Genomic DNA, 15,378 nt, shown 5'->3' on the forward strand with positions numbered 1-15,378 from the left:
CCATTCCTCTTCCTTCTCTGCTTCTGCACCGGGCTGCAGTAGAGGAAGGCACAATAGTACTCAGGTCACCCTGCAAGATATGACTGCAGTGCTGTCTCGGACCGAGACAATTCAGAAAACCTGTACTTTAATTTTTTTAAAACAGCTAACTGCTTCCAGATCAGTAGTGAGTGCTAATTCTACATTTACTTTTAAGTGCTTTCATGTGCTCATTTGAAAAAATATTGTGTCGTTCAGCCCAGTCTGTTTTGAGCAGACAGGAAGAAAACAAACACAGAATGAGTCAAAACCAGACTCTTCCCAGAGAAGACCATCCCCAAGCTTGTTTCAGGTGCAGTATATTGACGAAAGGTGGTTTATTCAGGAGGAATCACCTCACCTCTGAAAACGCCAGCTGTTCACAGGCACCACTGTGCTCCCTCTTGCACAAGTCTTGATCTCTGGCCATTTGGGTTTGCTTTACCTCTCTCCCCTGTGTGGCCTTGTATTTCAGAGCTGGAGCTCATCCTCTCTCATCTTTAATGCACATGCGGACATCTGCTGCGGTGCTAGGGAACACCGCAGGGCTGATCTGACCAAACCCTCCCCCGGGGCTGGTCAGGCACCACGCAGATAAATAAGTGGGAAGGCAGTTTGCTATATGATACCTGCCGAACCCATTCTCAGATGCGAGTAGAAGGCTCAAAGTGTTTTCTCTCTCCCTTCCGGAGCGGATCTGCTTGAAGGGGCCCAGCCTCGATGAAACGCAGTGCATCGCGACTCCGTTTTGTGATCTTATGTTACAGCAGCTCATCCAGGCTCAGTCACCTGTGAGAGCTGGGTGAAAAACAACTGCCTGTAGAACCTTACTATTTTAAAATATGCATCACAGTGCTCTGCAATCTGAGACAATGATAACGAACAGAGGCAGTAAACGAGCATGTCCTTGCCCTGCTCTGCACACCAGGGAAGTGCACTTCAGCCTGCTACAAGCACGAGCTGTCCACACTGTCAGTTCTACTGAGTACAGGCGATAGGCGCTGAGACCCTAAATGCAGCACAAAAATGGGTTTCATTAGCTACTGTCTGAAAGGGAAAAAAATCTGGACCTAAAAGGTGTAACTTCAGAAGCTTAAAAATTATAATTAAACACTTGTTCTATAGCAAAGGTGTTCTGAATTCTGTTGTCACACTTCTCAAACCTTAAGCCCACAGCTATGAGCAGCTGTTGTTCATCACCTGCTTCTGCACACATGGATACAAAGATTCAGTAAAATACTATGACAATGTGAAAGAATATAAAATTCATCTATGTGCCAGCTGTAAAGCCAGCCATCAGTTCCCCTCCCCTTTTTCAAAATAATCATGTGTTTTTAGCAAAATGGAGCCAATCCCACTGCCTGTAGTGCAAAGTTTAATGCTAACGAAGTGTTTGTGGGCCAGTGACAGTATCTACACCTCTTCCTGCAAGGAGCAACTCTCCCACGAGCCTGGGCTTTGGATTTGATAACCAGCTTGAGTGAATCCAGACTCACTCCTGATGCACTCTAGTATCAGCTAATGGGCAATTCTTTGGTACAGTACTACAGCAAGCAGTACAAGATTCCGTCAGATAATCAAGGAATAGTTTTAACGCTTCTGTCAGCAAGTAACTGCATATCATGTTATTGCAATAGGCATAAGCAGTAAGAAAGGACTCCATGCTCCGTTATACTTGTTCTCATTTACGCGAGCCAGTAAGTCTCCTCTAACAAGGCCAAACGCGCTGCTGTCAGGCTGGCAGAGCTGTTTCTTGGGAATAAGGCTCTGAAAGAGTAGCTACGGCCTTCAGGAGAACCCAGAATCTGGCAGTGCTTTGACACTCAGAACACTTTGTTTTGCTTCAGAGCCATTTCTTGGTGAAGTTTCAAAGTTGCCCCAAAGCCTCTGCTCAAAGCAGCTGCTGTCTTAAAGCCATTCCTCCTTAAGTTGCTCCAAAACATGCATTCATCCCACTCCGAAACCAGAAGCAGCTGACCTAAATCCTGCTTTGTAATTAGCCACTTACAGCCCATGAAGAGCCTGGATAAGAGGTTCAGAACCACGGCGATGCCACTGAAAATAAGCAGAACTGACATTCTGCGCCCCCCCCCCCCCCCTCCCCCAGCTGAACTGCTTTGGAAAGCATCTGCTTCTGCTATGGAAAAACACTAGTAAGGTCATCAACTTCTCATACGCCTCCAGCTCAACTAACTCCCAGCTACAACCAACTTTGACTTCTGATTTTTAAACTACAAACCATAATGTCCTGAAAAATCCAAGCCACTAGATGTAGCCTTTGGACATCTCGCATGACTAAACAAGGCAAGACTTCACATACATTAAACAGGAAGAGTCAGGCATTACTCAGATTATGAATGGGGGAAAAAAACCGAATAGAAATCACACTTTCATACAAAAAAAAGGAAGTTAAACCATCATTTAGTGCAAAATAGAATCTGTTAAGTCTAGCATCACAGATCTAGATCCATAAGGGGCACTATTCATCACCACTGAATCAGCTAGAATTGCTTGGGAGCAAGGACTGATATGCTCAAGACAGTCAGTCAAATGTACATTCCGCTTTACAGCGGGTGCAATACATAACATGCATTAAACGAAGACATTTTTGTCTTTCTGAAAGAGGAATGGAAAGATCCTTCTGGATACCGTGGGAAGAGACAAGGAATAAATCCATATTGATTTCAGGGTAGCTTATTTTAAAAACACTGAGAAACGATGCCACTTGTTTTACTTGCTGTAATAGCACTTTATGGAACATAACTCACACTAAAACCGTTTTGCTTAGGATTAGTTTTCTTTCGTGGAAGAAATACCCTGTGCAGTGCCAGACAGCCCTGATGGTGTTATGGCAATGCTGCTAGAAGAATTAGCCCCATTACAATTGTCAGTTGTCTTCTGGAGAGCAGTATTTATAAACAGAGCTGTGCTGAGTGACAGCTCTTTCCCCTTGCTAGATGTAGTCCAAACACCAGTCTTCAAAATACCTTCCTAACTGGATTTTAAGGTGTTAAGGATGCTCATGCTCTCCCCGTGTTTAATAACCGAGTATGCCGTTTTGAGGGTAGGACAAACGATAAATGAGATTTAAGTGATGAGTTGCCATCTTCTTAAATGAGGGATAATCCCCCTTTGCAGCAATGGTTCAAACCAGTGCAGGTGATGAGCGCAGAGGGAGTACGGCACAGAGAACAGGGGAACGGAAACACGGGACGCCAGAACTAGACTCAACTACCCAGCTACCAACCAACCAACGTGACAAACTTCACCGTACGTGAAGACTGACTCACGACTGTCTCAACAGCACAAAAGAGGTGCAAGGAGGGAAACCAGCTGCTTCACCTTGCCCGTGCTGCCTGCCCCAGCAGCCACAAGGGGCCCAGCCTGCTGCCCGCAGCCCCCCCCCCGCAGAGCCCTCCGAAGGCAAGGCTGAGCCAGGGGCGCTGGTTGCATCTGCAGTGGCTGCAGCCTGCTCTGGGCCCAGGGAAATGTGAAACTGCACCCTCAGCTCAGAAATTCCTGCCCCCACTGGTATCCCATGTCCAATGTGAAACCAGCTTTTGCCCATCCTGCTGATACTGGCTTCCCGGCAAACACTCCATCCTTCCTTCTCGGCACCACCCACCTGCTGTTGCTTCATTCCCAGTTGTCCACTGCACAAGAGCCCATGGGTATGTCCCACCCCGAGCTGTTCAGGTAAGCGGTGGATGTCCACGGCCCTCAGCCTTCCTCTGCAGAGGGGAAAGGCCCAGCCACGTCCTGCCCACCATGTCTGCACGGCCCCCCTCACTCACTGCCATGTCGTGAGCTCGGGCTGCAGCGCGGCTCCCGCCCAGCCCAAGCGGTCCCCCCTCGCTTTTGCACTACGGCCATCGCTGCCTTGTAGGATCTCATTGCTGCTCCCAGTGCGCCCACTAACCTTTCAGCTTCCCCACATGGAGCACAGCCTAAGAGCAGCTTTGTGGCCAGCGGTTCTTAAGCTCTTCTGCAACCAACCCTGCATTGCTGGGGTGGTTTTTTTATGTAAATACGCTTTTATCTTGAGTTCTAGGAATTCTTGCCCAGCTTCCAGGAAACTAAGGTCCACCCCTGCATTTTTGTCTCAATGGAAATTTTTTTTTTTTTTTTGCATCATCCCCAGTCTTTTGTAGCTGATAGCTATCAGAAGGCATTCTTAAAAGTTTCAGAGAAACAGACACAAAGAGGGATTAAGTACTAATCTCACACAAAGCAGAGGAAGAGCACTACAGAACACAGAGACAATTCTCCTAACTTCACCACTATGTATTTTCCCTTTTGAAGCCAAATAACAGAACTAATGGCTTAAATGATTCCTCTTAGAGGTGCACAACCGATTTGTTCCTCAATGTTTGCCCCTTTCTTCCTAGCAGATTCTGATTCCTGGTCTCAGAAGGGAATAAATCCTTTCTATTTTAGGAACAATTCTGAAGTTACAGATGTCAAATATAAAAAAGTAAGAAAACGCTACTCCATTCTCTAAAGCTAGAACCCTGTCATAAAAAAAAATTAAATGCCTGCAACCAAATTACAGTACTTATTAGCAATTCTTTGAATTGCTTCCTTTTTAATTTTCCTCTGTGGAGATTGCTGCTGGTTTTATTTCTCTATGTCTGTAGATGGAGCGGGGGAAAAAATACTGATAATTCGCCTTAGGAAAAAAAATATGTAGAATTCAAAAATAAGTTTTGACATGGAACATCCTCACTTGAAAGAAGCAACTTTGTCCTTCACGTTTCAGGAGAGCTGGCTGTAATAAAGCCAATTGATCTGAAAAGCCAAGCATAAACCACCACTGAACGCACAAAAGATTTTCTTACAGGAGGAAGGGGAGCTGTACACAAAAATACATCTTACATTCCCTCTGCTCTCAGTCTTCCTCCTGTGCTGGAACTTTTTTTTTTTTTTTAATAAACATCTGAGACGTGCAACAGATAGATACCTTTCAAAAACAGTCGCCCACTACAGTCACAAACTTTCACCCTTTTGTGCCACTACATAAAAACTGGAGGTTCACAACACAAGCAGTAGTGAGACAGCAACAAAATCTGGCTCCTGTTTTATTCAGGAGTACCTTATGACATACCATACATTAGATTTCTAGAACTCTATTTTAAACATCACTCTTTAAAGAGTGTCTTCATTAACTATTAACCAGCACTTTAAATTACATTGAACCACATTAACCACTGATTCTAGAAACAGATATGAAAACTTCCCTCTCTTCTTCTTGATATTTACAGTCCCACCCATTCCCACCTGAATATCACGTGCAGATCTACTAGAGAGCGTGCCAGGATATCAGATCTTGCAACTGCTGTCCTTGTGACTTCTCGGAAAAAGCTATCTTACTGCAACATCTACATCTACCCATCAGTTTACAGCCTGAAGTGCTTTAAGGCCCCAAAATGACACTATCGTATCTGTGTTATATCCCATGTGTCACGTATCTATCACATCTCAGGGAAACGGTAAGATGGGCTGAAGACCACCAGCTTTGTATCAGTAGACATTTCCAAACCAGACTGTAGTGGAAAGAGATCTCCATCCAGAACTGAAGCTGGACACATATCTGGCTTGTTAAGCTAGTGAAATTCTTATTTAACACAGAGAGTATTACTTTCCACTAGCCATAAAAGTTGGTCTTAAGGTGGGACTTTTAAAATCCATTCAAGAGAGAAGATCCAATACACATTACACCTGAACTCACCTAGGAAGGCAGGAAACAAGGTGCTACAGAAGGGAACAAACCCTCCCCCAGGAAAGCAACGTTTGCCTTCAACCAGGAGTCCAGCCACCCCGTAACGGAGACCGCAGGCTCCCTGCTGGAAGAGACTGGTAGCAGAGGCACACCAAGTAGGGAGCAGCAGCTTTGTATACTACCCCAGTTAATTCATGGGGCCACATCAGCTGTTTCATCGTAAGAATTAAAAGCTAATTATGGTACATGCAACAGAAAAGACAGCTGTTCTTGATACACGTTCTCTCCAAGCAACAAATGCTTACAGACTGCTGATAAAGAACAAGTGAAGATAACACTGGAGCTCTGCGTCCGAGCACACAAAAACTGGGAAGTTGCACTTGCTGCAGCTGGAGATGCTACAGCCTAACCAATAGGATGTCGGATACCAAGCAAGAGCCAGAAGTTAACCCAAGAACTGAAAAATTAAAAGGGAAGCATGTTCTGTTTTAATGACCCAGTCTTCTGTGTCTCTACATTTAGTCATTTCCTTTCTGCTTTGATCTGCCAGACAGCTGTCCTCAGAAAGAATGAACAACTTCTGTACCTCTGAAATCTCTGAAACAGGCATTTGCAGCTGTTACAGACAGGTGACAAGCAGAACCATTCAAGAAGTCTTGTCCAGATTAGACAGAGAAGGAATTTGCAAGATGACTTTAAAAAGACACACGTCCTCTTTGCAAGTTATGACCCTGGCCATCATTTGGAATTAAAAGTATGTATTTCCTTGCATTGTTGCAGTTTGGAGACAACAAAGCGTGTCTTTTCGTTGTACTCAAGGGACTTGGGTTTGTGTTAGTGACAGAAAAAGACCCCTCAGCCCCAAATCTTCCTGGGCCTCTTACCTCACTTTCGCCAAGAGCCAGGAGAACAACGCTGTGGTCTGCTGCTTCTAGGACAAGCCCACCTTCTTCAAATGCATAAAAGTGAAAGGCTTCCAAACACTAATAAATGTGTATCTCTGTATCACACACGAGAAATGCTAACAGCTGGAAGCTGTGTGGGTAAGCACAGTGGGGAACTGGATTTCTGTAAGACAGAAAGAACGTGGTCCAGTGCTACACTGAAGCATTTACAAACTTGGCCAGCGGTGAGATCTGCTTTGGCTCAGGACTCACACGGGAAAAGCCCAAAGGAAAACAAAGCGTGAATGTGTGTGCCTGATACAAATGAGAAATCAGTTGGGTGTTGAGGATGTGTTGTAATAGGGCAGGAGGTAAAACGGATTGGGCACAGAATAAGCTCTAACTGGCACAGAGCTAGGTCTATCTAAACAAGCCAGGTTTGGGGAGGTTGGGTGGGGTTTTTTGGTTGGGCTTTTTTTTTCTTGTTGTCTCAGCATACCATATAGCATTTTCTTCACCGTAGGAGAAAATGTATAGTGAAGTCTTTGCAGAAGTGTATGAAATTGTACAATATCGAATGGGCTCTGTTCTTTGACTTTTCCGAGGTTGTCCCCTCGGATGAGTCAGAGAATCCCGTCACAGACCGCGCTGCAGGGCTTACTCATGCCTGAGTGTCAGACTTGTCCAGGATTCACGTTCCACCAAAGCACTGCTGGTGGCGGCTGCTAGAATGCAAGCAAGGACCTAGCAAAGAGCGAGGTGGGGAGGAGGAGTTGTTCCAACTGAGCAATGCAAGGCAAGCAGCAGGCGCTGGATCTCAACAAATATGGCTTCTGGGAGCTACAATCAGTAACTCCAGCTGGGCCATTTGCTTAGGCTTCCTGCCAGAAGATTTATAAAAAGAACAGTAAAGAATGTGCAATGACTTTAAATATGAATTTCAAATACAGTGTAGCCAATATCCACATTTGTTGAGGCTTCCATCCCCCAGCTTTTCTCTAAGGCTCAGCGAGGAATGCAAGGAGTTTCTCCCGCTGATCTAATTTTATCCTCTCAGAGATATCCACCAGCATGAAGGAATGAATTAGAGCCAGTGCCGTTTCCTAATTACTTCCAGCTCTCAGAGACAGACCCAAAAGATACTAGGGCAGCAAGCACAACATAGCAAAGCTGATAAACCAGCTTTTAATTGGTGTGTGGCTATATATGGAGGTCTTGCGACATTTTCCTAATGGGTGATTCCAGCCTCTACTCAAACTAGTGCATGTCCTAGTATCAGACATTTCTACGAGTTTAACTGCAACAAAGGACAGCAGCAAACGAGAACAGCTGCCACATAAGTGAAATATGCAGGTGGTTTCTCCATTAGACATACGAAGTGGTTCCTCAAATGCCAGCAATGGCTATGTAGCAAGGTGCAACTTTCCATTACCTGCCAGGTTTTCCATATTCTGTATCTGAAGCACGTTGGCATGACTGGAGGGGCGTTTATTGAAGAGCTGGCCCTATCTGTAACGAACCTGTGCCAGCCACAAGGAGCTTCATTACCAAGGTTCGGCAGCCTTCCCAGCACAAAAAGGAAATCCAATCACCAAGAGGTTTTGTCTTTGAGATATCAACATACAGAACCTCACAGTGAATATCCAAAGTCACTCACTCAAAAATGTTACACCACAGAGCATAAAAATTCTGCAGTGCCAACCACTATAAGCAGCTCAGGTGTGGTGGTAGCTGAATCATTTGATTCCTCAATTAGTATACGTAAGTGTCCACTATTTCTGCAGAAAACTGTACAAGGTGGGGTACAGCAGCGAGAAATGAGTTAGAACGATCACAGACTTCTGATCCAATTAATACAACAGGCTCCACCTCCTCCCCTTGTCCTCACATCCACGTGAGACCCTCAGGAGAGAGTATAAAATGTGGAGTCTGCTGGGTGTTGTTTTCTCTTGGTTTGAATAGCAATCTTAAATGGCAGTTTGTATTCAGTGTACGCACCTAGTAATATTTTTTTTTTCAGAGTACAACTCTAGTAATACCATGATTACTAAAAAAATTACAATGTACATACCACCTCTAGTAATACCACAACTGCTAAAATCAAAATACTTACCCCCCCCCCCGCCCCAACCCTCTGACTAAACCGTAACACTGATGCGATAGTATAAAAGAAGCCTGACACAAATCCATGCCCCCCCACTAGACAAGGCTCCTCACTTGCCTCCTAAGAGCCAGGAGTTAGGTGCACTTCCAGCCAGCAGGACAGGCTCCTCCTCGGGGTTATCAGAGCGCTGCAGGCTCCTTCACGCAGCGGGGCAGGTCTCCCACTCAACGTTCTTCCAGAGTGCTGGTCTTAGGAAGCTGGACGCAGGCCTGCAAGACACTGAACATCTGCACACACTTTATGGCGCAAATTCTACTCCAGTCCCAAGATGTTGCTGCTTCACAGACATGCTAGAAACAGCCAAAAATCAGGAATTAACAATTTAACTACTAACAGGCAAACAGAGGGCTTGGGAGGGCCAAAACCTTCCCTACCCAAAGTTCACCAAGATTCATCCCCTAGGGAAATATACAAGTATTCAAATCTCTTGTGGGATGTACTGTCATTCCAAGCCTCATGGCAGTGCTCTTATGAACAGCTCATGACACTGACCATGCTGTGAGGCAGCTAGCAAAGGAACTGTTTCAATATAAAGAAAAAAATAAAATCAATCAAGACAGCCCAAAATTTCTCCAAACTCAGTGTTTTATTGCTTCATGATCATTAGTTACACTTTGACATGATGTACCTTTGAATAAATTGGCACCTACTACATAATTTAAAAACTTACTATCTTACAGCTCATATCATCTGTAGAGAAAACCCAGAGATCTGGCGTTTTGACCCAAGATTAAAAGAAAGATAAAATGTTTGTATCCTTTATTGTTGGCAGGTGAACTTTCATTGTGGAAGGCCCTTAAAAATAGTGAACAGAAACTAGCAACCTATAAACGCCCTCCAAAAAATACATAAAAACAGTATTAAATTAATCATTCCCTTCTTTACCCCAGCCTTTTTGCTTTGGTACTTTTAGTACCCAAGTGCACAGTAACTCCTTCACCTCTTTTAAAGAAAAAAGTAACATGACCAAGTCTCTGCTCTTGTCACCCAAAGTAGTCAGTATAGAGTCCCACACACCAGTCTCAGCGCCCACGCAAACAGCATTTTCATCTAAAGTGACATTGCTTCAGGATTTAACACACCAAGTGATTGATAAATACTAAAGGGTTTGCTGGTTTGGGGGTTTTTTGTTTGGGTTTTTTTTTAAATATTTATTTTGAATAAATAAATGACAGCTGTAATAGCTCCATGTGCTTTGGTTACCAGTTACCTATATGCAGCATAAGTTATCTTCATAAGGCAAGTGATGAGATAGCATAAGTAAAGTCCCTGAGGATCAGCATCTCTGTGTTCAACATGTTTGCTTCACAACGTGTGTAGACAGCCCGGAAAACAACCGGTCCCAAGGCATCTGCTTTTTAATCTCCGAGCACAGCTGCAGACCACACAATGAATTATTTCTGTACCTCTCCTGTAGGCAGGAACATGGAAATAAAACAGAATACTCAGGTGGTGGTGAGGGGAATTCGTTCTCCTAATCCCGAACCAAGCGCTCCACCTTGTGTTAGTCCTTGGCGTTCAAAGCGAGCCTCCCGCTGCCTGCTCGATAACGGCAGGTCCCGCAGAATAGCTTACGATTCCTTCTGCCGGGGAGCAAGCGGTGTCCATGGTGCCGTATGACTGCTGCTCCTTGTGGGCAAGCACCGTCCTTTCTGTAGAAGGAGAACGCAAAACTCGGGGGACGTACATCTGAAATCACAAGCGTTAAGGATTTTACTGGTCTGTCAAAGTATAACGTTGGGATAATTCACCCAGGATAATTTTTCCCCTTGCCACTCTTCTTTTCATCCATTTCCCGTTCTTCACCTTAACACCTAAGGCCTTTTACACCCTCACAGAGGCCTTCTGGTGCAACATTCACTCGCCTGTACTTGCAGACTGTGGCACAAAGGCCTCTATTTGTCTCTTACTCCTACGTCCCTTCCAGTGACGCGGCAGGTAGGACCTGCTACACACATCACAACTTTCAAAGTCACAAAGCAGTGGCAACTGACTGCATTTGGCAGCTGTCCAGATGTGAGGATGTGCCTGGTGTAAACCCCAGAACACAGTTGTACAGAGCTGCTAGAAGTAGCGCGTCTCAACTACTCCCAAAACATCAGCTGGAGGTACTTCTGGAACACCACCTGGGACGGTCAGGGAGCCCAGCTGCAGAACTCTGGTCCCACGCGCATACGGGAAGCCCCACAGGTTCATCCAAACTAATATGTCCTACACAAGCTCTTTGGTAAGCAGGGTGAGAAACCAAGTTTTTTCTAGGAAATGTAAGAGAATATTAGTAACTCTTAACTTCTTACAGAAGATGTTGGGATGGCTGGTACATCAGCGTCATTTCCTCTTTCACCTTGCGTGTCTTCTACCTGTAAGCAGTAACAGGTGGGGAAAGGAGAAGAGACGATATCAAATTGGTAAGTCAAAACAATACACGGAGACTGTAAGCACCCAAAAACCTGCAGAGACAGATCTCTGTGCAGTGCCGGTACTCTCTCCTCCAATCCTCTTCCATACTTCCTCCTCTCAAATTCAGCTCCTGCTAACACTGACAGACTTCCCACTGTGCCAGGCAGTCCACCTCTGCCATCAGCCCTCTCCAGCTGTCTCACCCAGAACGAACCTCTGTGAGCAGACGTTGCTAGCGAGAAGGCACCAACAACCCGCCAGGAATAGCTGGTGCTACATCAAGCACACAGGTAGGTGCTGAAAGGTGTTGGGTATCCATCGCTTACCTTGTAATTCAGTGGACTCAGGTACTTGAAACAGCCAAAACAAGTGTAAGCCAAGCAAATAATAATTGTGATGTTGACAACTAGGAAGGTAAACATGGTTGTAGGTGCTTTAAAGCCTAGAAAAATATCCAGAGAATACAATATAAGAATTATATATACATATATACATAGCAGGAAAAAAACCCCAAATTTTTATTTATCTTTCCCATTTTCAGAAGCCTGTGGGTTGTTGGGTTTTTTTGTCCTTAGAGGACTGGGCATGCTACAAACTGGAGAACTTCATGATGCACAAAGCTCCTTGACTGGTAAAACTGCTGAAGAAGCTGTTTTCCTAGCTTCCTGAAAGGCCAAGAAGGGCGGCTGCAGATACACAAGACTCAGAGGGATGCTTCGCCTCCTCCCTCCATCACCTGTTTTGGACCCACTTCTAAAATACTTCCATTAACTATCTGTGAAATTTAACACAGAGAGCGCATCTATTAATTATGATGATGGCACCAAACTAGATGGCTTGCAAACAACCCAAAGGGTAAAAAAAAAAAAAATTAAATAGTCAAAATTATCTTGACAGATTAGGTGACCCCACCCTTTTTCAAGAGGAAAAACAAAACCCGAGAAATAAACAGTAAGATGAAATCGTATTTAGAAAACTGTAAATAACTACAATTTGGAAGGAAAAACAAATTGTAGGTATGAGAGATAACAAGCCTGTTGCACTACAGAATACAAGTGACGAGTACAAGCTGCAAAGCAGTCAATAGTGTGATGCTATCACAAAACACGGGAAGAGAAAGAAAAAAGGCAAGTCTCTGGTACCTACACCAAATAATTTGGTGCTACTGAGCCTTCAACTTGAGCAGCCTTGTCTGTGTAGGACATCACAATAAAACGTGGACAGAATTGGGGGGAATTCAAGGGAAAGGAACAAGAGAAGAAACCTAGTAAAGATGAACTAAGCTGAAAGGTAACGCGGGGGGAAAGCGAGAACTATAGGAAAGGATACAGTAGCAGCCTCTAGTATGGAAAAAGTTATAATGATTACAGTGACTTATTCTCCAGGTCTACTGGGAAATATTCTGGAAAAAATAATCTCACATCAAAGATGCTGTAAATAAGATTGGGGGGGAGGGGGCGCGCAGAGCAAAAAAACCACAAAACCTAGCCGTTTCCAAGCTTCTTCAGTCAAAAGAGGCAACACTGATCCTCAAATATTTTTGTGGTAACCCCAGCACATGCAGTGGCACAGAACAGAGAAGTTTTACTTTTTGGCAGCAAGCCCTGCACAGATCCATTAATGAGGGAAAAAGCCCCTGAGAACAGGGGTAGCAGTCCTTCCAGCCTTACATTAATATAACGAATGAGAAAAGAGCAAATTATCACTGTACTCTGCAACCAGACTGAAATATCCATACCAGGCAAACTATACAAACCAATGACTAAGCAATTGAGTTATACACGCCATAAACTGATTTATTTTGCAGATAAGGAAGCAGAGCACGCTGCCGCCTTCTTCCTTCTCTTTGGAACAAGAAGCAGCAATGAAATCAATGGCAATGAAATCAAAACCTCAAGTTCCTAGCTCTCGGGCTCCTACCACTTGGCTAGACTGCCCTGTGCACCGACAAATCACTGAACACCAGCCGGCGAGGACCCCAGAGGATCATCTACACTGACAGAGCCAACCACGGCAATCCAGCCGGTATTTCCATTACTGAGGTCTGTGACAAATGATGGTTTTGCCACAGATGCAGAACCAGAAAACATTACTATAAAGATTTAGTTTTTACTGCACCAGATTTTCCTTCAGAATGTTTTTTAAAGAGGCGTATCAATTGCTGTGTGTTTGGAGTCGATTCTTCTAAAGTGTGCTCTAGAAATTCTGCTGTTATTTTAGAGGACATAGATTTGTTGGTTGTAAAGACAGCTCTCCAAACACAAGAAAAAACCCAAGCTCTCGAACACACAAGTAATGCAGGGACATCTGCTCAAATCCAACGACAGCCTGAAGCAACAGTTCCAAGTGCCTCTTACCTCCACGGGAAACTACCGCTAAAGTTAGATGACAGTCTGCCAACATCTTTTTTACTACTGGTATGCTAGAAAAACACAATGCAATTTGTCATCAGCGCTGCAAAAGCAGAGAAGAGGGCAAAATACAGTTAGATACCAAGGGCTTCCTTCCCAAGAAGGGAAGCTCGACTACTTCCAGCATCGCCAGTATCCCCGTTCCGTGCCAAATGCTTCCTCCTCCACAGATAAAAAGCCATAAGCTATCGCCTACCTCTTCTGATGTCAAAGCTGTCAGTACACCACAGCCAATACTATCAATGCTAAGGATTTGCAAAATACAGAACATCGCTATTCTTAAAATAGATTACACACAAACCCCGAGTTTTTAAATCACAATATGGGGAGGAGAGTCACCACCTCACCGCAGCCTTCCATGTAAAGTCTGACAGATGATGCAGAACACAGGTCTTACTAGCATTAGCCAACATTAAGGTTTTTTCTAAATGACAGCTGTACAACAGAGGCAGGAGCCAACTCATCCAGGCAAATTAAACTTATGCACAGACTACACAAATGCAGGTACTGAAGCCAGAAACCATCTTACTAGGAAGAGCTAATTCTGAATAGATTTTTGTTTTATTTAATGATCTTTACTGTCTTGTCACTCCACAGTCCAAGTGGTCAATTCAAACTCTACAGATTTAGGGAACACACAATCTGTAAAATTAAAAATATGAAGCTCCATGCTGGCAGTTTTAAGTTAACGTATCAGCTGTCTCCATCAGAGTATCTTATGCAAACTTGAGTACGCTGCAAATGGTGTATAATTCACTGCCACAGGTAACTACGATGACTGCCCATCTATGGAAGCGAAACTAAAAGCCCACAGAGCCTATGAAACTCATCATTTAAGTAAGTTGGCAAGAGAGCTTGGAGCAGCTTCTAGGTGGAAAAAGGCAATACTTACCTAGCCGCAGAAATGAGAAAAAATAGAGCCAGAAAAGGCAGAGAATTGGAGCTGCGAGGGCCTGATTCACAGCTGCAAAGTGCATCTTCTTCTCCAGCTTGGCAGGGAGATACGCATAGTAAAGGTTGTAACGGTCAACCATGTGCTTCAGGAGTATGTATATTAAACCTGGAAGGAAAAAATGGGAGAGCCAAGGACAGTGTGTTGAAAACTCGATAAAAAGCAGCAATTCTGCGAGATCTACACTAACCAAGTGACTGAAAATCTAGACACCAATGGTGGATACAGCCCAAATATGAAAAATATGAACAGGGTACAGCTCCGTGACAGCAGCCTGCTCCTAAGGTTGTTGCATCCCCAGCCCAAGACCCCTGGGGTCTTCCCATCCCTCCCCCTCTCCACACACTTCTTTGCAGCACCACCCGTGCTCCCTGAGAGAACCCCGAGCTCCCTCCTAGCACTGGCACATGAGGCCAAGCCAACAGGGAAGACCTGGTAACCGCTCTACCACCGTACTGGCAAGGAAGAAAGGTCTAGCAGGGCTTAACGCCTCCCTCTCAGCCTTCAACAGATTCATGACAATTTCAAGTCAGCTATTTCTTATCCCAAAAAAAAGCCAGTTACTGCTGTGAAGGCTATGAATTGCAACAGCTCTGGTATGCAGCAGCACATTCGGATATTTACAACTACACACAAAATACAAATAAATATAAAGTACATTGTAAAAAAAAATAAATTGGACACATTCTCCTAATAATAAGGTTGTTGATTAAAACCAGTTCAGAACAGTATCTAATTTAGCTAATTATATATGTTCTATCTAGCTCTCTAAAGTTTTGGACTGGAAAAGGAAAACACCGACTATATAAAATAATTTAGTACTACTTATG

The 15,378-nt window shown here is 44.2% G+C and overlaps 2 protein-coding genes and 1 long non-coding RNA gene across 8 annotated transcripts in view; 2 read left to right on the forward strand and 1 right to left on the reverse strand.

Moving 5' to 3' along the window:
• EPHX1 (epoxide hydrolase 1) overlaps positions 1-9,640 on the forward strand; it is a 34,528-nt gene extending 24,888 nt beyond the window's left edge. The window contains exons 10-11 of one of the 3 annotated variants that reach the window (XR_008735004.1): positions 3,157-3,714; positions 5,280-9,640. The gene's annotated coding sequence lies outside the window, so the exon portion shown is untranslated. The remainder of the gene's footprint in view (positions 1-3,156; positions 3,715-5,279) is intronic. The other 2 variants (XR_008735005.1, XM_055726075.1) reach the window with 2 other exon arrangements.
• TMEM63A (transmembrane protein 63A) overlaps positions 9,353-15,378 on the reverse strand; it is a 31,290-nt gene continuing 25,264 nt past the window's right edge. For 3 of the 4 annotated variants that reach the window (XM_055726071.1, XM_055726070.1, XM_055726073.1), the window contains 4 exons: positions 14,489-14,656; positions 11,512-11,627; positions 11,083-11,145; positions 9,353-10,474 (listed from right to left, as the gene is read on the reverse strand). In XM_055726071.1, coding sequence (XP_055582046.1) covers positions 10,304-10,474; positions 11,083-11,145; positions 11,512-11,627; positions 14,489-14,656 — 518 coding nt within the window. In that variant the 3' untranslated portion in view covers positions 9,353-10,303. The remainder of the gene's footprint in view (positions 10,475-11,082; positions 11,146-11,511; positions 11,628-14,488; positions 14,657-15,378) is intronic. The other variant, XM_055726072.1, reaches the window with a different exon arrangement.
• LOC106631312 (uncharacterized) lies at positions 11,084-13,729 on the forward strand. Its single transcript, XR_001334929.3, has 3 exons — positions 11,084-11,193; positions 11,313-11,475; positions 12,993-13,729. It is a non-coding gene; the product is annotated as an uncharacterized LOC106631312 (long non-coding RNA).

This window comes from Falco cherrug, chromosome 13 (genome assembly GCF_023634085.1).
Source record: "Falco cherrug isolate bFalChe1 chromosome 13, bFalChe1.pri, whole genome shotgun sequence".
Classification (NCBI taxonomy): Eukaryota; Metazoa; Chordata; class Aves; order Falconiformes; family Falconidae; genus Falco; species Falco cherrug.